Source organism: Anguilla anguilla, chromosome 2 (genome assembly GCF_013347855.1).
Source record: "Anguilla anguilla isolate fAngAng1 chromosome 2, fAngAng1.pri, whole genome shotgun sequence".
NCBI lineage: Eukaryota > Metazoa > Chordata > Actinopteri > Anguilliformes > Anguillidae > Anguilla > Anguilla anguilla.
This window is the reverse complement of record NC_049202.1, coordinates 14,657,540-14,677,642: the sequence shown is the minus strand read 5'-3', so window position 1 is coordinate 14,677,642 and position 20,103 is coordinate 14,657,540. Positions and strand designations below refer to the sequence as shown.

At 41.3% G+C, this 20,103-nt stretch overlaps 2 protein-coding genes across 4 annotated transcripts; one reads left to right on the top strand and one right to left on the bottom strand.

Annotated features, from left to right (window-relative positions):
- Nucleotides 1–561: 561 nt before the first annotated feature.
- LOC118221237 (4-hydroxyphenylpyruvate dioxygenase-like protein) lies at nt 562–4,807 on the top strand. Its single transcript, XM_035406114.1, has 5 exons — nt 562–1,401; nt 1,571–1,734; nt 2,009–2,160; nt 3,315–3,451; nt 3,916–4,807. Exons 1-5 carry the CDS (start codon nt 689–691, stop codon nt 4,142–4,144), a joined length of 1,395 nt encoding a protein of 464 aa, XP_035262005.1. The 5' UTR covers nt 562–688; the 3' UTR covers nt 4,145–4,807.
- Nucleotides 4,808–5,068: 261 nt separating this feature from the next.
- Nucleotides 5,069–15,005, bottom strand: LOC118221238 (BRISC complex subunit Abraxas 2-like). 3 transcript variants are annotated; one of them, XM_035406116.1, is made up of 9 exons: nt 14,777–15,005; nt 13,550–13,640; nt 11,283–11,319; nt 10,958–11,024; nt 10,642–10,832; nt 8,914–9,033; nt 8,107–8,191; nt 7,660–7,777; nt 5,069–7,481 (listed from the first exon to the last, which is right to left on the bottom strand). In XM_035406116.1, the coding sequence occupies exons 1-9, from the start codon at nt 14,849–14,851 to the stop codon at nt 6,952–6,954; spliced, it is 1,314 nt and encodes a 437-aa protein (XP_035262007.1). In that variant the 5' UTR covers nt 14,852–15,005; the 3' UTR covers nt 5,069–6,951. The 3 variants fall into 3 exon arrangements, with proteins under 3 accessions (XP_035262007.1, XP_035262006.1, XP_035262009.1); XM_035406115.1 differs by having other exon boundaries at nt 8,914–9,036; nt 14,777–15,003; XM_035406118.1 differs by having other exon boundaries at nt 8,914–9,036; nt 10,958–11,007; nt 14,777–14,827.
- Nucleotides 15,006–20,103: the final 5,098 nt, after the last annotated feature.

Genomic DNA, 20,103 nt, shown 5'->3' with positions numbered 1-20,103 from the left:
CATGTGTAACTATGTGCTTATTCATGTAGGATCTGTGTTGGACATTATTAGGCCTACTCATCATTGGCCTGCTGGCTAAAGCACGGTAAGCTGAGTAGTTAGCTAAAGCAAGTGGACGGTAGAAAGGCCTGTAGCTTAGCGCAAAAAAAGAAGCTGGCAGTGCATCAATACAGTGGGGGTTATGACTAATGTTAGATAGGAAACTGCAATTACTGTGACAACAGATAATATCAATAGCCCAACATTTGAACAGCTACTCACCTAGCTTTAAAGCTATTTCGTGAGGAGAAATACATTTAGCAACAAAGTGTGGCTAGCTGCTAACTGTCTAGATGATGAAGAAAACCACAGAGCCTTCATAGCTAAGAAAGCTATATACGATACCAGTAAGTTACGTGGACATGTGCAAAACTGACAATTTGGTCACAATCATGTGATAGCAGTATCCAATAAGGGACGTCCAAAGGACATCTGCAATGAAACAAATTAATGCAGGTTTTGCAGATCCAACGTTTTTGCAATTACACGAGGAAGTGAGTGGTTTTGGCCATAGACATATATACATGGTTTTTGCCGCTTGAAATGACCTGAAGAAGTCTACTGGCTGCGCACTGGTCTTATGTAGCTCACGGCTGCTTGTACGTAAATTCCGCATTCATAGACCGCCTACACTTTTACGTCACAAAAAATGGCAGCTATATGCCGGTTACACCATATTGCCCTCCACGTTAGAAACGTGGATAAAATAGCGTATGACCTTGTCTCCAAGTTCAAATTTAATTTATTCGCTGCGAGGCTAAATGAGAAATCAAGCCAGTTCGCCTTCAGGAATGGATCAGCAGTTTTCATCGTGAATGAAAGATTAAGTAATCCTTTTCTCGGTTTTGAAGATGTGGTCGCGCGTAAGGGACATCACACTTCAAGTCAAGGATTGAATGAGATATGCTGTCCCCCTTTTAGATTTGGCGACCGGAAAAATACGAATACTGAATGCAATTTCCTTTACGATGTTCATCCTAATTACTCCGTGGATACTGTAAGTAACGTTTGTTTTGAAGTGGAGGATGTGGAGAAGACGTTTAATGCTCTCCGCAACCAAGGGTGCGATTTCCTGGTGCCCCCGACAACTGTGCGGGATGAGAAAGGAATTGTTTCATATTCGATATTGAAATCAATTGTGGGGAATGTATGTCACACGCTAATTGACAAGACTCAGTACCAGGGGACATTCTTGCCTGGGTTTGAAAATGTGACAAAGAACGGCGCACGTGTCGATGAATTGGCACCGAGTGAGATTACTCACTTTGATCACATAACATATGCCTGTCCCAGGAGAGGTACGCCTGATGTCATGGGGTGGTACGAGAAGTACTTTGGCTTTCAAAGGTTTTTCATTGACAGGTAAGAATTCCTTGTATTTATACTGTCATAGTGAAGTCTGCAACAGTGTATTAATAATGAAGTGGTTGAATGGTAAATGTATAATAATAATATCATATTTATCATTTACTCGGGTTATGCATAGATGAATGTGTGTTTTCAAGTTCTTAGTGTTCTGGTCTCTGAACAGGGACGAGGATGTAAATGAAGGGTTTGTTCTCAACGAGAATAGCATTGGTCTGCGACTGACAGCCATGGAATACTGGAAGTGCAGTGAATTGGGGGTGATGCTCCCCTTTAAAGGCAAGGAGCCAGACTGCAAGTTTGTTATTGCAGAATCACTGCCTGAGCAAGGTAATCCACACACAGGTGTTTTGTGTTATATTTTGATAAAGTACAGTTTGATAAAGTACTGTTGCATATCATTTCCTTTGGGTAAAGATTAGAGTATTAAGTCAGGAACAATGATTGCTTGAATATCACAATACCTTCTTTCAGTAAATCATAACAAAACATGCTGCTAAATCAACACAGACCAGTGTCTCCAGGTTTTTGTTTTTGGGATCACAGTTTTCCCTGAGATGATGCTCCATTGACATGATATGTGGCACCATGTGTGGTTATTTAGGAAGAAACCAGGTGGACAGCTTCTTGGAGAACCACAAGGGGGCTGGGATTCAGCACATTGGCCTGTACACCCAGGACATTATCTCCACAGCACACAGTCTGGCACAGGCTGGAGTGGAGTTCTTCAGTCCTCCTCCTGCCTACTACACTGAGGTCAGCTTTACACTCTTCTTTTTAAATTTTCATTATTAAATAAAGAAGAAAGGATGCATTGTCAAGAGTTAGCCTATAAATGGATAATATATAATTTTCCTATTAATTTCTGGCAAATATAAGTATGGGTGAAAATGCTGTCATCTGTGTAAGATTTCTGAGGACTAAAATATCTGAAATGTAATGTTGCTTATTGAAAACTAACAATCAGCTCATGAGTAGTCTGTATGAACAGTGACACCTACACAAACTGTACAATGAGCTCCATAATATTTTGGACAAAGACATATTTTTTTTTCTTGATTTTGCTCTGTACCCCACAATTTTTCATTTATAATCAAACAATTCACAAGCTCGCTAGTGCCCTCTTTCTTCTTAATGATATTCCAAACAGTTGATTTTGGCTAGCCTAAGGTTTGGCCTATGTATCTGATAGTTCTTTTCTTATTTCTCAGCCTCAGAATGGCTTCCTTGAAATTCATTGGCACAACTGTGGTCCTCATGTTGACACATGCCAACAACAGACTCCAAAGGCAATCAAAATGTTGAAATCGCAGCTAGATACTGAAGGCTCTCTTATACTTGCACTAAGGAAGCAATTGAACATACCTGACTTATCAAAAACACCTGTTACACCATTTCTCCCAAACGTTATGATGCCCTGAAATGGGGGCACTATTGATAAAAAGTGCTGTAATTTCTTCATGTTGAACCCGAAATGTATTAAAAAAAAATGTTTAAATAAAAGCAGAGAATGTGCACTTTAACCACATGTGTTTAATTACAAATTTTAAATTGCGGATTACAGAGCCAAACCAAAAACATATGTCTTTGCTCCAAACATTATGGAGCTTACTGTATATCTATGCAATTCTATAGATGTTGCTGTGCCCACCACAATACAATTGGATCTTTAGCATAACGAAACGGGTGTGTCCTATACTCTTGAGTGGAAACTGCTGATTGATTAATGTCTCTGTGTAATGTATGAGGTGTTGGTCAGAAGTTAAGGCCGTGAAAGGCTGAATATTTTCGCTGTCAGTATACGCATCCATCCAACCATCAGCTGTCTACAGTATCATTCCTACAACAGATATGAATAAGCAGATATCCATTTTGACTCCCTGTTGCCTTGTCCCATTTTATGGTTTCAGGTGGGAAAGCAGCAGGAGATAGTGGATGCTGGTCATGACCCTGAGGAGTTGTCTCAGTATGGGATCCTCCTGGATGCTGACCTACACCAGGACTCTTCAGGCCCCCCCTGTGGTCTTGCGTCTGCTAAAAAGAATAGGTGTGTCTTTCGCTGCTGTATACATTCTCTATTGAACATGACCACCCTCTACTTCATGCTTATTGGTTGCCAGGTTACAATACAAGAGCTATGATACTGTAATAATTTTGTGGACTCCACCCAAAATTTTAACCATTACTCCTGAATTTTAAGTGCCAATGCATATTTCATGCTATTGCCTTCGTACAAAATGGCCCCAAAAGCTACTTTGTGCAAATGAGTAGTCATGTTGCTATAAGCTCCTGTGATGTGCACTTTTACCATGTTTGATGACTCCGCAAACTGCTCTGTGTACTGTATCAAAAACTGATATTGCTGCACCGAGCAATAACAAGATCTGCAGTACCGTGGCTAGGCTACATGCATGTCCATATTCACAGAATCAGACATTTGTATTTTTGCCTGCCCTGAATACGGGATTTCGTTATGCGCCTCACACCTCTTATTCTCACTCCTTTTCACAGGCACCTGCTCCAGATATTCACCAAGCCCATCTTTGCGGAGGATACTTTTTTCTTGGAGCTCATCGAGCGAAGAGGGGCATCTGGGTTTGGGGAGGGGAACATCCGAGCTCTGTGGAGATCCGTGCAGGATTATATGAAGAGCCAGACAGAAAAATCGAGGGACACAACTCTGAGAGCGTTGCAACACAAACTCGGCAACACTGACTCTGAAGAAGAAAACTGTTTGTAGAATTTTATGTTTAAGACTGCTGCCATGTGAAGAAAGAGCAGATTGTGTGTGTATGTGCATCACAAACTTGAATTTTGAAGAGAAAAAATTTTACTTCAGAAATAACCTTAAAAACAACTTCCCTCAAAATAGTCTCTTTTGGCTTTAATTACAATTAAACAAATTATTGGAAGTCTATCCAATCAAAGTTGGAAATGGAGGGGTAATTAAATTGAGTAAAATATGAAAGAAATATGGCAAAGGAGTTAAGCTTCAATGTGTGGTAAAAATAATTGTGGCATGAAGGTTATTCCCAGTGATGAATTGCAAAAAAAGCTTAAGATTTCCAGGGGCAGTGTTCAGTACACACTACAGCTGATGGGCAACTGCCCATTTCACTTACACTACAGGCCGATGGTATTGGGCTACCTGTGCTTTTAAAAAGAAAACTTATGGTAGATAAGATTTTGGTCAGTTTAACTATCCCTCCACCTCCCTCCCATCCTGCCATGTCCCACTTCGCAAAATGATTGGATATACTTTCAATAATTTGTTTAATTGCCAGAGGAGGCTATTTTGAGAAGTCACATCTAAGATTGTTTTAAGTAAAACTCATCTCTTTGTTATTGCAGGGAGAACTGGAAATAGTTTTGTTATTCAATAAATACTCATAAATTAACTGAATTCTTCTCTACCAATTTTTTTTAAACAACAAGTGGCTAATACTTTTAGCTTGTACTGTATATATATAAATTATAGCTTATTCTTTAACTGGCTATACAGATGATTTCTAATTTAATTAATATTCAGCTTAAAGGCACACCAGTATATGCTTTTAACAAAATTGGGGTGTATCACAAAGAGACAATGATTCAAAAGCCTTCACAGATCATCAAATATTGTCAGGACATTTTATAAAAACAGTGGGAAATGAACACAGGTGACTGCAAACCAAATAAACATTTCCTTTATTACCTTTTATATACAAATCCGTCTTAAGTGAACGTCTATAAAGTATTCCCGCACCAATTCTTCCAGCATCTGACCCATCTCGAGCTGTTGTTGCGGATGTTCAGAGTAAATGGTTGACTGCATTTTCACTGGATTTGTGCTTGACAGTAAAGCAGGTTCTCTAACCACACTGAGTACCTGCTCACACCTCTTGTTGTGCCTTCTACTGCTGTTCTGAATTTTAAAAGGTTTTACCGAAACGATTATCACAGCCAAGATCAAGTTTATGCACGGCCTGTGTGAAAGTATTCACGATGCATTGTAGAATTAATATGCATTTAGGAGCAAAACTTGAACAGCATACTTTTTCCGAGTATCCAAACTCTTCAGTGCTGCAGTACCGAAAACCCCAAGGATTAGTCACATAATTGGGCCATAATACCCTGGCTTCATAATACTGGCCTTAACAGAACAGCATTAAGGGAGGCATTCTGCACTAAACAGGAAAAAATGAACCAAAGCTACTGTTTTTCACCTATGCTAGCACCCCTGCTGAATTCAGGCCCACAGCAGCAGGCACAACATTTCTCTCTTTGTGCATTGTGCATATAGCCTCTTCACTATGGCTGTATTCTGTGTGTCTGACCTCGTCCATGCTTAATGGTCCTGCTGCACACAGAAGGCACAGAATCGGGGGGTCAGTGCAAGTCTGAGCACTGACTGGAGTCTATGAGGTCTGTTGATTACAATACCATAGCACAGCAGCCTATCTGTAAAGAGTTTCTCTTCTGTGCTTACAAAGCAGAACTCCCCATCCTATGTAACCACTAATGCAGTATCAGTAGTTGCAGTTCACAGTTGAAGTGGCAATTATACAATCTGGGGAGATATGCATTTTCTATGTGCTCTCGCGTTTATCACACATTTAACGATTTAACTTCAGAAAGCATCTTCTTGCTAGTACAGTTCTTGTTTTGTAAGCCCTGAAGGTTGCACAAGAGTGAAAGCTGTGTTGGTCCAAAAGCCCGTGGCACAACTAACCTTGGGGGGAATTTCAGTTTAAGTGCACTGAAGGGTATACAATGTTAGTGGTATTAAAGCATAAGAAATTGACACTGTCATAATATTATGTTACACTGATCTGAGAGGAAAGAAAGCACCCCTTATTGTAGCATTATGTAGTTATGCTCAAAGTCACAGGCAACCTCTGGAGTAAGAAAACTTGACAATTAAAAGGTAAAAAGGTGTGGTAGACAAACGTGCAAGCTAAAGCAATTATAATCTTTGCTTACCACGGTCAGGTTGGAAACAAACACAAAGCTAACCACTAAATTGGCTCAAAGAAAACTCTGAAGGCCACATAAAACATAATTTACCCTTTCCTTTAGATGGATATGATAACAAGGCAAAACAGTGCAAGAGGTAATGGAACAAGTCGACTATCCAAACCATTTAGATATCTGACAGACTGAACCAGAAACGATGAGCGGGAGTCCAGGCGCTTCTCGTTGCTATGACCTGACCAAAGCAAATCGTGGCACCAAACGCCCCCACTTACTCATCCAGTAATCCATAACATATGTGCATTATAGATTATGGAAAGTATGTTCTCCTCTGAACAGGGAACAGAAATCTCCATTCCAAAGGGAAGCACCGAACAGGTTCCCCTGGGAAGAGTCCTCCGTATTTGAACCCCATCGTGTCTGGTTAAAATCAAGACCCAAAAAAAAAAAAAAAACCCCCAAGAAAACTGCAGAACCATCTGTGTAGGAGTTTTACTGTCAGGGCTTACACTGATAAAGAGCCACCCTTCCCTCCTTGCTTTTATGATGTTCAGATTTTTCAGGCTCAGTTTGAGGCAGACCCCTCAGCAGTGCTCAGCTCTGGGAGGCCTGGGAGCTGCGGGCGTCGGCCTCTGGTCTCAGGCCCTGGGGCAGCGATAGCGCCCTGCTGTCGGGCAGCTCCGAGGGCTCCACGACCAGGTTCTCGTACTCGCTGCTGTCCCCTTCTTCGTCGTCATCGTCCTCGTCGTCCTCCTCCTCTTCGTCGTCCTCCTGCCCGGCGGCCTGCCTGTCCAGGAAGTCGTTCCTGGACCCGTCTCCGTTCCCGGGGTGTCCCACGCCGCCGAAGGCGTGGCCGGGGGCGGGGTACCCGGAGGAACCCACCGCCTGGGGCCGAGGCAAGAGCGCCGCGCCGGGCTCGGGGGACGGCGCTACCAGGGGGTCCCGGGGGGCCAGGTCCGAGTACGGGGGAGGAGTGTCCGAGGTGCTGGGCCTCTGCGGGCCGGGCCGCTCCGGGGCGGGGCCGTGGAAGACCACCCTAGAGAGGAGGGCGGGGTCCGAGTCCTCTGACGAAATCGGGTTCGCCCCCGTGGCTGTGACTGCTGCTGCAACTGCTTCCTGTAGCCCTGAACAAGCAACGGCAAGAGGACAAGGTCAGCCCTGAGCACTGAGCAGGAAAAAAAAAAAAAAGGGTCGGGTGAAGAGGTTCAAGAGCCAGCGGACTCAACCGTTTCATCTTGATAACGTCACGCTGGTGAAAAAAACCTGTAGAGCGAGAAGGAACGGTGAGGTATGGACACTTACTCCTGTCCTCTTCCGCACTCTTGTGTTTCCTGAGAGAAATCTGCTGTTTCAGTCTGTTCACTTCTTCCTGGACTTTCTCCTTCACTCGTTCACTCTGTTCAACCTCTCCGCACACAGCCTGCAACGGGAGAGATTTACCGAAAGGTCATTCTCAAGATTGTGACAGTGTGGTTTTTGAACCATGTAGCAAACAGAACAGGGAAATGGCCAACATAAATGGAAAATTTACACGGTAACATGACAAGGTTACATTCCGCCACATCTTGACAAAACAGAATATCATGGAAATCAAGAAATCATTTTAAACAAATCCAATATTTGCTTCTTACTCATCTGTGTAAATGACACAGAATAACAAAAATGTATTTACTGCTATGCAAATTGTGGTCTGAGAAAGAATTCACATCATCATGTACTTGACAGTTATGCTAATAATGCATAACTTACTTGAACCTTCTCTTGTAGCGCATTGTAGACCTGGAAGATTGTCCTAATACTCTTAATCACTCCATCCCTGTCGAAGAACTCAGCCCTGCAACATTCACAGTCATTTCTGAATGAGGACACTTACTTCACTTAGTGACAGTGATGCAACACTGTAGAAGAGTCCCCATTGTCAGCTCTCCAATGGTATGAAACATAGCTAGATAACTGTGCAACCTACTACTATAAGCTCAGTTTTTAAATAAATCTACCCCTTGCGTCCTTCGCTTATATAGTAGTCATCATCAGTGTAACAGTCTAGGTAAGTGGGAGCAGACACAATAGGGAAATCAACAGTTAATTAACAGATAGACATCAAACACACAGATATACTGTTAATTAGAAGAAACAAAAGACTTTGTGCGACACGCTCTCCTTAAACTGAAATTGACCCAGGAGCAAGCTCATTCATTTCCTGTCCAAGCAGGAGCAAGTGATCTTCACTAAGCCTCTCGTGGGCATAAATCCCTCTGAGACATGGCTGCATATGGCACGAGGCCAGGCAGCTTGGCCGGGGTGGGGGGCTGCAGCACATGAGGTGGAGGGGGGGGGGGCACCTCCACAGCACTCGTGGACGCTGGCCACCTGCCTCTGCCAGACACGGACACATTTCTCCGCACTTCACCTCCTGCAGTGGCCATCTCTACCCTCCATTTTAAAAGCGGACGTCCTGTTGAGACTCCATGGAGAAGACACTGTTCTCCACAGGAACAACAGGCTGCTGTTTTTTGTTTTGTTGTTATGTTTTTATTCCTAATTATTTTGGCTCACCCTTGTTCCTTGATGACCGTGGCATAGTTCTGAGAGGTATTTGGGACAGACGACACCTTGTACTCCTGCTGGCTGGTGTTCCCCAGGTTAGGGATGGTAAGAGATATCCGCTGGTTATGCCTGCTGGTGAGGGACAATGATCAGGCACCACTAAAGATTCACATAGCGAGTGGCTTAACAAGATGTTCATGAAAATGAGCAATACTTCACCGATCTTTTAACAGTTATCGTATGAACTGTTTCCTTTGTCACTAATCCGGGTGTGCTATATATAACAGCACTAGGTATGTGTACATTATTCTGAAATGTTTTGTCTATTGTTTCTGCACAATAAATCCTTCTTTTACATTTTGCATTAATATTTTCAAACACCTTTTAAAGCCAATTTTTTCAGTGATATCTGTAGGCCTGTACCATCTCTCCAACAACCCTGTGTCCTGCTGACATTGGCAGTCTGCAAGCCCTCAATATTACACATTGAATCTATATTTAAACAATTGTCTGAAAAGACTGCAATTTCAAGACAGCAACAATCTCAGGCATAATAAAGGATCTTGTGCAAATCTGGTAAACGTGTACTAAACGTGCAGGCAACCAACAAATCACCGATTAACAAATCTACAAGCATCTGAACATTGTTAAAATGACCCTTCAAGCAGCTACTCTGGAAACTGGGTGCAAAAGAAAACACCTGCTGTGAGGACAAGTTTCACAGCCTGATACGGGCCATACGGCCTGCATATCCAAACTTAGCAGCACGGTCTCTTTTACAATCAGATGCTGCATAGAGTAGCAGGGGGCAGATCAGTTTCCAGTACCGCCGGCCTCTCGCACTTGCCTTGAGGTCCCGGGTCTGGTTAGCTCCTGCCCTAGCCTGTCTGTCACATCGTTCAGCCCCTCCCATCGCAAGCCGGATACTTGGGGACACTCGGTCAGCAGTGCAAGCAATGCACCCAAGCCTTTAATCCCTACAGTTAAACTTCCAACAGCTTCCCCCTGCTCTCCCTCTCTCGCACCCTTGCTCCCTCCCACCATGCTACCATTTCAGTTTCTGAGAGACAGAGTCAAAGGCAAAGGCCTCCCTGCTGGGCACCTGTTATTGACAGTCACAGTTGTGCCACGAGGAATGCAGGCAAACCGAAAGGTTTATTGGTAAAGCTACACTGCCAGAGAGGTGCGGGGAAGCGGTGACAAGTGGGAGGCTGCTTGTAAGTGGATCCAGGGCTTAACCATGGAAACGCTGGGCTCAACTAGCACGGACTAAGCCTGACCGGAGACACAGATAATGGAATGTCTGGTAGTGGTGGAGATGCTGACTTAGCAGGCCTGTGGTTGGGAGGGGACAGGGTGTTGATAGCTACTGACAGAGGATGCTAATCTGATCTGCCTACGGATCAGCTACCCCCCATAATACACTCCTAAAATACATCAGTACACTTCTTCGACAGACGAAATGGTGAGATTCCATGGCCTTTCACAGCCAATTTAAATTCAGCCTTTAGAAGCTGAATGAATATTCGCCTCAGTCTCTGACATGGAATACCAAGGACATTCAGCCCGGAAATCAGATGATGGTCAAACTGGCCCCACACAGCTTGTGTGACAGCTTGAATAAACACATAATTTAACTGACCGTGCGGGGGGGGAAAGAACACCCCCCCACCACGGTGAGCAGTGAATGGGGGGGGGGGGGGGGGGGGGGGGGGGGGTTTGGACGTCACGCCTAACCTCCTGTTTGGCCTGAAGAGCACGTACTCCAGCGCGTGCGTGGAGCTGTTGGCGGTGGAGATGAAGCCGAAGAGGAGGAAGACGAGGTCGGGCATGCCCAGGACGTGGCTCAGCTGCTTGTGGATAATCTGCTCCCTGAAGGACATCTGCTGCTGCGTGTTTCGTCTGCAGCGGTACCAGCCGATGACGTTCTGCGGCAACGAGCGCATTCACTCAGAACAGGCGCCGCGGGGCTAGCGACATGCTAGCAGGCTCCGACACCAAACAGGAGAAAAACGAGCCATCGACCTCTAGCCCGGGGGAAAAAGGGACTTACTTTTCTCCTTTCTTTGAGAATTCTGCTAAGGTTATCCTCGTTGACTTTGCCTGCGAAGTCGTAAAAACTGAAACAAAAGATTTCGAAAGGAAAGTGGGACTAGCATTTTCTTTCCCGTGACTACAGAAGTTTTAAGAGATTTTCAAGCACAAACTAAGCCAAATATAAAACGGACTAAAACGCAACAAAATTAATATAAACAGACTCCATACCTGAATTTGTGGTGAAACCCTTTTCAACCACCAATCCAATACTTGATTAATTGGTATGATAAAATGAACATGGCCAATGAATTAATGCCTCCACAGAAGAAAAGGATTCTTACCTAAACAGTTGTGCACAAGGTTCATGATTATGGACGTCTATAGGGAAAGAGTTACAAAAGTAAATTCATTACACATCCTACACTTCTGGTTCTATACACGTCACAACTTCCCTATATTAAAAGTTCTTGTCTAATGCTGTTTTAAACATGGGAAATTATATTCTTTTACAATACACTTCCTCTTTAAATTAATGCTAAATGTCACCCATCAGGGATGGAGGGAAATTTACTGGTATTAAAGGCACCGTTATGTAAAAAAGGTCTGGTTTATTCTCATTACGACTTTAACCTTTGCATTATCAGCTCAAATACTGAATATGTATTAGTGGAAGACTGCCAAGGGAAGCAGTATTTCTGCAGAGTTGCCAGGTACAAAAACCACCCAAACTGAACTTTCAACACCAATGGGGAATAAAATATGCCTCATTAACTCTGACTCAATGCATGCTGTTTAAATAGCTAATTAATTAATATTTTTCATTTGGGACACAAATCTGCTGTGCTCAAGAGTTTCTTTTTGGAACACCAAAACATTAAAATATCAACAGTGTCTTACAAAAACAAATTATAAGAGCTCCATATATTTGGATTCCCTTTTATGGAAGATACACTGCAGATTGTTGACATTTATCGCACTCTTCATTCAAGGAGAGTGACAGCTACAAGCGATTTCAGTGTAGTTAAGTGTCTGATGGGGACTGTAAGCCTATTTAAAAACAGGCATGCTGCCAGCATTCATGGCATGACAGGTTTTAAAAATACATCTTTCTGCACATCAGCAACAACAGGGCCTCTACGGGACAAAATATCCCATCAAATCAATCAACAGCCCAGAACATGCCTCTTTTCCAGATGTGGCTGAAATGAGAAACTAGCCTAAATCTACGGATACACAATAACATTGTGGCTATCCCAGTTTTGGCTGACAAATGCTTAAAGTCACTCAGTATCACTCAGTTAAAATGGACTGACAATGTCATGTCAATATTTCGCAGAGGTGGAAAATCCAGGTTCAGAAAGTAAAAGTCTTCCCCAGTATTTTGTTCCAATCACCTGGCTTTACCAATTAGAACTATTCTTGAGCCAGGAGGTAAAACTAATTAGTGAAACCAGTTGGCCGAGTTGATGGGTGGAAGAAAAACATGGCAGGACTTTTTACTTTCTGACCCCTGGACTTTCCACCTCTAACATTCAACAGTAATGTTGATAATACAAACACTGCCCCCAAAAAATTAGGCGTTTGATTATGCCAGGATTCTTATGGTTGCAAGCTTCTTTTGCAATTTGGTAAAATCAATAAGTATAACTGGGAGACAAATATTACACCACAAAAGAATGTTTGTCTTTCAGTGTTTTCAGAAAAACACAAAATGTGAAACACAACACTTTTGCAGAGAAGAAAAGCACATAAAGCACATACAAATCACCAACATATAAAATTCCATGCTAGCAAAATGACTTTGTGAATGCGCAAATCATCAGTTGTCTTTGCCCGACTAGCTTTAACTTCTAAGGCTACTTCACAAATCAAATAAGAGAAAATGAACACATGTTCAGACAGAAACATGACTGGAACACACCAGAAACAAAGACTATTCAATTTTCTAATACTGCATTTATGCAATTATGTAATTGTGCAACTGCAGTGCAGTTGTAAACTCACTTCAGTCTCAGCTGCACTTACCTGGAACTTGGCTCTGGACATAACATTCACAGACATCTTTCAGATTGCAGTATTAACCTACTGTCCCAAAACCGCAACGTAATATTCAGCAGAGCTGCTGTTCCTTCTAGCAAGCCAGCCAACATTTTCCCTCAAAAATTCTTTGCAACGCATAAATCATGAACCCTAGCCTCAGTCGGTTGTTGTACAACACGAAAAAAAAAAAAAGGTAATAATGAGCTCAGGTCTGTCAAAAATGACCATCTTCTGGATAACTGCCCACAAGTGAGTGCATTTTTACAGAATAAATTCAATGTAATTCTATCAAATTTACTTGACTGACATGGAAAAATCAAATCAGCAGCTTTTACTACGGACATTATCAAATTAGCGCTTATGTAACACATATCATTTTTCATTATGTATTAAAAATAACTCTGTACAATGTCTAGTGCATGTCTGAAAAGATAAAACACAACTGGACAGAAAAAAAGTAGACAATGCCTGGCCTGCTCCTCTTAGGCTTGGATAGTCTAATAGGATTTGCTATATCATCTGTGCAGATTTTTTTCACACAAATGGAGGTCTGAGTGCAAGATCTTACCTACTACGTGCAGAAACTCAGTACTGCTAATCTGAGAATCACTAATGCTGAAACTCTCCTCTTGCCTTACTTCTCCAAAAAGAAAACCTTCCTATAAAAAAGAAAAAGAAACATAATTTGGTTAATGACATCAGTCTGTGATTCAGATGCACCAATCTTGTATGAGACATCAATCTGGCGCAGTAACACGAGAGAAAATAAATAAATAAATAAATAAATAAATAAATAAATAAACAAATAATGCAAGTTTATCATAGCAAAATGTTTAATTATATTTATCATGTAACTATATTTGATTACATAAGAATTAGAATGAATGGATAAATAACAATCTGTATTTGTGTGTGCATTGATTTGAACATAACATAGAAAAAAGCATAAAACACACAGAACGCATCATTTATGTTAACAATCACAGGTTTAGGCAACATCTTGTTTTACAACACAAATACTAGCTCGCTAGTTAACGTTAACGTTAAATGGGTGCACTTAAAGTTACAAGCCAACTTTCAGCAACTAGTTACCTAAAAAAGTCCGAAACAGCAGGAAAATGATTACAGGTCATTGCATAGTAAAATCAACAAGCTAGCCTACCAGCTAATGGTAGTTAGCCGATTGTCAAAATGTCAACAGAACTATGCAAAGAATGCAGACCATACAAATCATGACAAGAACAACCAGATAAACACGATCGACAAATTTGAAGTTAGCCAACAATCTGTGTGCAATTTCAAACGCACATGCAAATACTTTTGCAGTAAATATAATGGTGTGTATCTGTAAACCAGCGAGATAGCAACAGCCATCATTAGCGAAGTATCTGGAAACCAGCTAACGTTAGCAGTAATAAGCATGAACTACTCAGTACACTAGACTTGGCTGTCTGAATTCAACCCAAGGTAGCAAGCCAGCTAGCGCTGAGGCTGGTCATTTTGTCACCCGACACAATACAATGGTTGCTTGATCTTGATGCCAAGCTAGAATCCTTCACCCCACTACCTATGCGTAACTAACAACCTGACCATGGACATCGTGGGTTTTATCCTAAAGTCTGAGAATAATAGAATGACTATGAACCCGATACAGGAAAATGACCCTAAGTAGCTAGCTAGCCTGAGGAAACTTGATACTCGTCGGACCATGACAGGCAATGACATGCTGAAACTAGAGAAAACCTATTGTGCTGATAGACTGCACTGTTTCTGCTGACCGTTTTAGCATACTTACGTGATCAGAATTGCTGTTGGCGCTGTGATAACACACAGAACTGAAAGTGTAACCCGAAATGGAAGCAGCCATCATTGATATATCTCCACTTGTCCCACAATACACAGCGGTCGCATAGCTGGGTTGCCAGTGTGCACGAAAATTCCAAGCCGAAGTGATGTATTCCCTGTACAACAGAACAGAAGCCAAAACCCTGTCTTTGCCAAAACCTCAGCAAAATGTATCCATAATAAAGGAAAACGATGTCAACAACACGAGTTTTGGGGGAAAACAGGCGTCTTGCTATAAAGTAATGTAAATAAGGCTATCAGGAAGAATTTTATTTCTTTAGAAGAAAACGTTTTTTTATTTAACTGTGGCTTATCAAACCATCAAATCGGTGTAATTTCAATGGAAAATGTTACAATTTAGCCAACAGACTCGTTAAAGCCACAGCTGGTAATGCTATCGCACAGACGCACAAACATCCAGCGCCTTTCTCAAATATTATGGGAAATGAAGGCACGTTGTTACGGACTGTTACTACATAAAACTATTGATCATCTGGGGCCAGTTTCACAGACACAGATTAAGCCTAGTCCTAAACTAAATTACGTTTTTAACGGATATTCTCCATACAAAACTCAAGTTTACTCCAGGACTAAGCTTAATTTGTGTTTGTGTAAAAGTGGCTCTTAGTGTAATAGTTTTCAAACATGGTCTTAGTTACTGCTGGCTTTCATTCCAACTATTGCAATGAGGAAATACAGGCCCCTTAAAGAGGTGAAGTGACACATGGAAGCTGTAGTCCTAAATCAATGACCTATGATGCAGCTTGTTACTGTGGTCAATTGTTGTCTCCTCTATAAACAGGTATAAGTTAAAATACATGATTATGAAGAAAAAGAGCTTTATCAAAGGGTGGCAAACCAAACCAAATGTGAAAGAGTCAAAAGCAGGGTCAGAATAGTCTGTTTCACAGGCAATAACATGACTTTTAGACCAGAATTTAATGTAAATCTATCATGTGTCCATAGGTGGCAGCATTGCATTTTATTGATAGTGCATTTGTGCCAGAATTCATTACACCAAGGGGTTCTGTAATTTTGCCATCCTGCCAGGCTTCTCAGATGTCTGACTTTGCATTTACCACTTATTTTTTGCTCCCAGTAGTCCCAAGCTTCTTCATCCCACAAATAAGGCAAATATGGCATGTTCTGATTGAAATAAACATTCATTTAAATTGTGTATTGCTTGTCCATGATTGTTCTGTTTAATGCATATATTTAGTATAAATCATCGGAACTGAGCATGTATAGTGATACAAATGTAGTACAGGGTAAATAATGTACATTTGCTGAAGCTGAAAGAAGACAAAGGTTTTGCTGATCACAGCTTCCTTTGAAATGTTTTGGGACCTAATGTACCAACCTTTGTTTTTACACACTTCTTAAACCCAGGTGATGTTAGCGTAGCCCTTTGTGGTCTTCTGCAAACAGGCTGTCACCGACTGTCTGGTTTGTGTGAAGAGCTCTGAGCCGGTGCCATGGGCCAGCTTTCAGCAGTCAACACACACTGGCTCCTGGTCAGAAGCCAGAAGGAAACTGAGTCTTATTTGCACTAAAGGGGGAAGTAGATAATAGACAGACACTTGTTGTAATGGAGGTCAGCCCTATGTGTATATATACTAAATATTTACATATGTACATACTGTGTGTATGCCTACGTACTGCAAAACCAAGTTTAAATTACTTGTACAATTGTATTATTTTTTGCTAACACTTTTTTTTAAAAACCAACACTGACCATTTGTTTGAGTGTGTAAAGGCTCCATATGTGAATTTGCTGAGGTAGATGCTCATGACAGTGGGAAGCACGGACTCTGCTAAATGGTTGGCATAGGAGCTACCCAGTGCAGATCTGCATACTGCTGCAATGTTTTCTGATGTCTTTAGGGGTAGAATGTAAACAGATTTGATCAGCACATGACAGCAAATTACTTCGCTGGAGTCCAGCAGTCTGCTTGACAGTTTCACGTCTCCGCACCTTTAAACAAATGTCCACATGAACCCAGCCTATCAAATTCAAGGGCGCAGAGCATTCTGTTCAGATACACAGTACATATGTTTCCCCCTCTTCATGGAATCAATACCAAACCTCCTAAAAAAATGCAAATATCTGTTTTTAGTGTTCTGAGTACATGTTTACTTTTGGTAATAGTCCCAAGTCCCTCTTAAACAGCTGTTGTTTCATGCTTTAGCAGAAAAAATAAGCTCATTCATTGAATATATGTTTTAGCTGCTACAACGTTTTGGTAGGATCAGAGAAGAACATGCACATCTACCATTCTGGTCACTGTTTGTGTTTCCCAATGTATTAACTGTCAGTGTCTATACCAACACTCCTTTTTGTTGGAACAGGTGTTTGTGAAAGGGTTGTTTGAAATTCAATCCATGCAAATCCAATACAATATGAAAAACGACTCAGACCACATTTTAATAATATTAGCACCTTAGAAAGGTCGACCAATAGAAACATGGAGGGATTATAACATAGTCATTATGATATCTTTACCCATCCTCTGTTTCCTCAGAATAGTATATTTATTCATCCTCTGAGGCTTTCTATGTTTTTTCAGTACATGATCTCCTTTAACAGCTTTGGGCCATATTATTCTAAGGATTTAATATCAAAGCCTGACTATATCAAGAAGCTCCTCCAGGGGGCGTTGTGAGAAGGCTCATTCTTTGTATCCTTGACATCAAACAGAACTAACACACCATACAACTGCTAAAAAATAATTATTTACTGTGAGCAGCTTCATAGAAAACTTTAAATATGACATTTTATCATCATAGAAAAGGTTAAATATAACATTTTATCAATTGATCTAGTTTTCTTGATCAATGATTGGGACTGTTTCCTTGTGGCCTAAGTTGTTTCTAATTATGACTTTTAGAGTTGCTGATCACTGGGTCCTGCTTTGCCAGTGAGCTGGGCCACAAAACTGGTGCTGCGTCTACCATAGGTGCTGCTGAGGCAATTGCGTCCCCCTAGCCGGAGACTGAGAACAACAAAGCTCAACAAAAGACCCTTTTCTCCTGCAGAGAAGCCTTGTGGGGGGCAAACTCACGGCTGCGGTCATCTTCAAAAAAATCTCCCAGGATTCCACCGGGAGTGGACCCATAACACAAGGCAAAAGATCATCCAGACACATCCTCCTGTCTGTGCATTGCGAGGTCGGGCCAGTAAAGACTCATGGCAGGGGCGAAAAAGTGTTTTCACTGAATCGCTGTTGGAATTGAGCTGTTTGTTCACACAAATAAAATAGTCCATTAATAATACTTGTTCGAGATATCAACAGTTGGATTGAACACCAGTAAAACTGTAGCATAACTGGACTCAATCAGGGACATGATGTGTTGTTAATCATTCCCAGACTGTTCCCAAACTCTTTGAGGGTGTTTAAAAAAAGAGATATACTCCAGTTTTAAAAAATATATGTTTCCGGCTTCATTTTGAGAGTGTGAATATACCAAAATGCATAGCACTGTAATAAATCAAGTCCTAAAATCAAATTTTTTTTCTGGGAGAGGACTTGGACCTTATATTCCCAAGGTTATGAAACACTTGATTGAAATTTATATTAAGTGAGCACAATATAAAGTTACGCTATATTTCGTTGTAATTTTGGGGGCTATTCCACTACATTCTGTATTCAAACTAAACTACTGACTTAGGGTATACTTTGATGTTCTCATTCACAGAAATGACATAAATTACCCTGTTACATTACACCTTCTCCCAACATAACGTTATTAAACAATTCATGTTGAAAGATTGATTTCAACTAGCTCCTAAAATACTCTATATTTTTTAAAATGTTTTTATTCCAAGCAATAGCCATGTGCTGTGTTGGGTAACAGCAATCTGTCACCCGAAAGAAGTAATCAAGACAGTTATTCCCAAAGTCAACCAAAAATCAGAACATGGTATCTGTCTGGACTTGAAATGGCCATTGCCCTCAAAGGCATTTCTCATTATGCAATTATGTAGGTGGGTGAAAGAGAACATCAGAGACTGTAACTGTATCTCTCCCAAGTATTGCTATGAACAACCTGAGCCATATCACTAGAAACATGAGAGCCACTCTATGGCAGGTAAAGAAGATCCCTACCCGTCAGCTCAGTTGTGTCACTCAGTCTACAGCACATCAGATTCAATGTCTTCACAATATACAGTATATGCATTTATGACTTATAGGCATATCAAGAAGTATTGGTAATGTGAGCTATTCTGTAACATGCTAAAATCTTACTCATGGTAGTACATATATCTATGTCAGTATCCCTTCTGTAAGCACATAGGCTCCAGAATGAATGAGTGGAAAAATGAAGGAGAAGGTGTCCCTGTGATTCCCTTGTGACTTTACTGTAAGCACAGTGTCACAGTATATCTTCAAAGAATCAATAACCCACAAGAAAGTATCCTATGTTCAGTTATTTATGGAGACAAAGTCAGCATTTAACAGCAGTGTGGGTCATGTAACTCATCATGTAATTGCCCATCCTTGCATAAGCATGGAAAGCTATGTGAAAGGAAAGCTGTGAAAACAAAAGGCCAGACAATTCACACTAATGTTTCTGCAGACATAACTGCCACAATCATCAAAGTATATGGAGGGAAAACCAGAATCTGATTTCTACCAAAATACCGCCCCCCCTCCCCATAAACATTATTTAGCATGAATAAGAGGTAATTGCATTATATGTATATTCTTTGCTTGTAATCCATAGTTCACAGCCTCTACCCTGAAGTGGAATGTGGGCTGATGGCCTAGTGGGTGTAGCCTTGGCTACAGCCTGAGAATGAAAATGTAGGGCACCACAGGTAAAGACATCCAGTATTTAACTGACTTACATTTGACTAAATGTATTCATGTTGCAAGAAGAGATTGACAGTATCCTCAGGCCTTCGCAATGAGTTCATGTCAGACTCCCTCGCCTGTACTGTTTCTACATATGCATACCGGGAGCTGCTTGGTTCTACCGTATGTCCAGTGGTTCGGCTTTATGCTGACACAAAGGTGCCATCCATGAAGAAACCTACACTGAAAACCATTCAGACAGCTGCTGTTGAGGAAGTTGCTAAGAAACGGTGCAACAAATATGGAACAAAAGACAGATACTGTAATCCTATCAGATACACCATGACGCATTAGTCTGGTCAAGTCAGTTTTTCCAGATAACACTCTTGCCAGGCTTTATTTTTCGAAAGCTAGTTTCATTCGAAAGTAACTTCTCAGTTATTCCACTTTGCTCATTTGACTTGAAATGTTCATTAAAAGT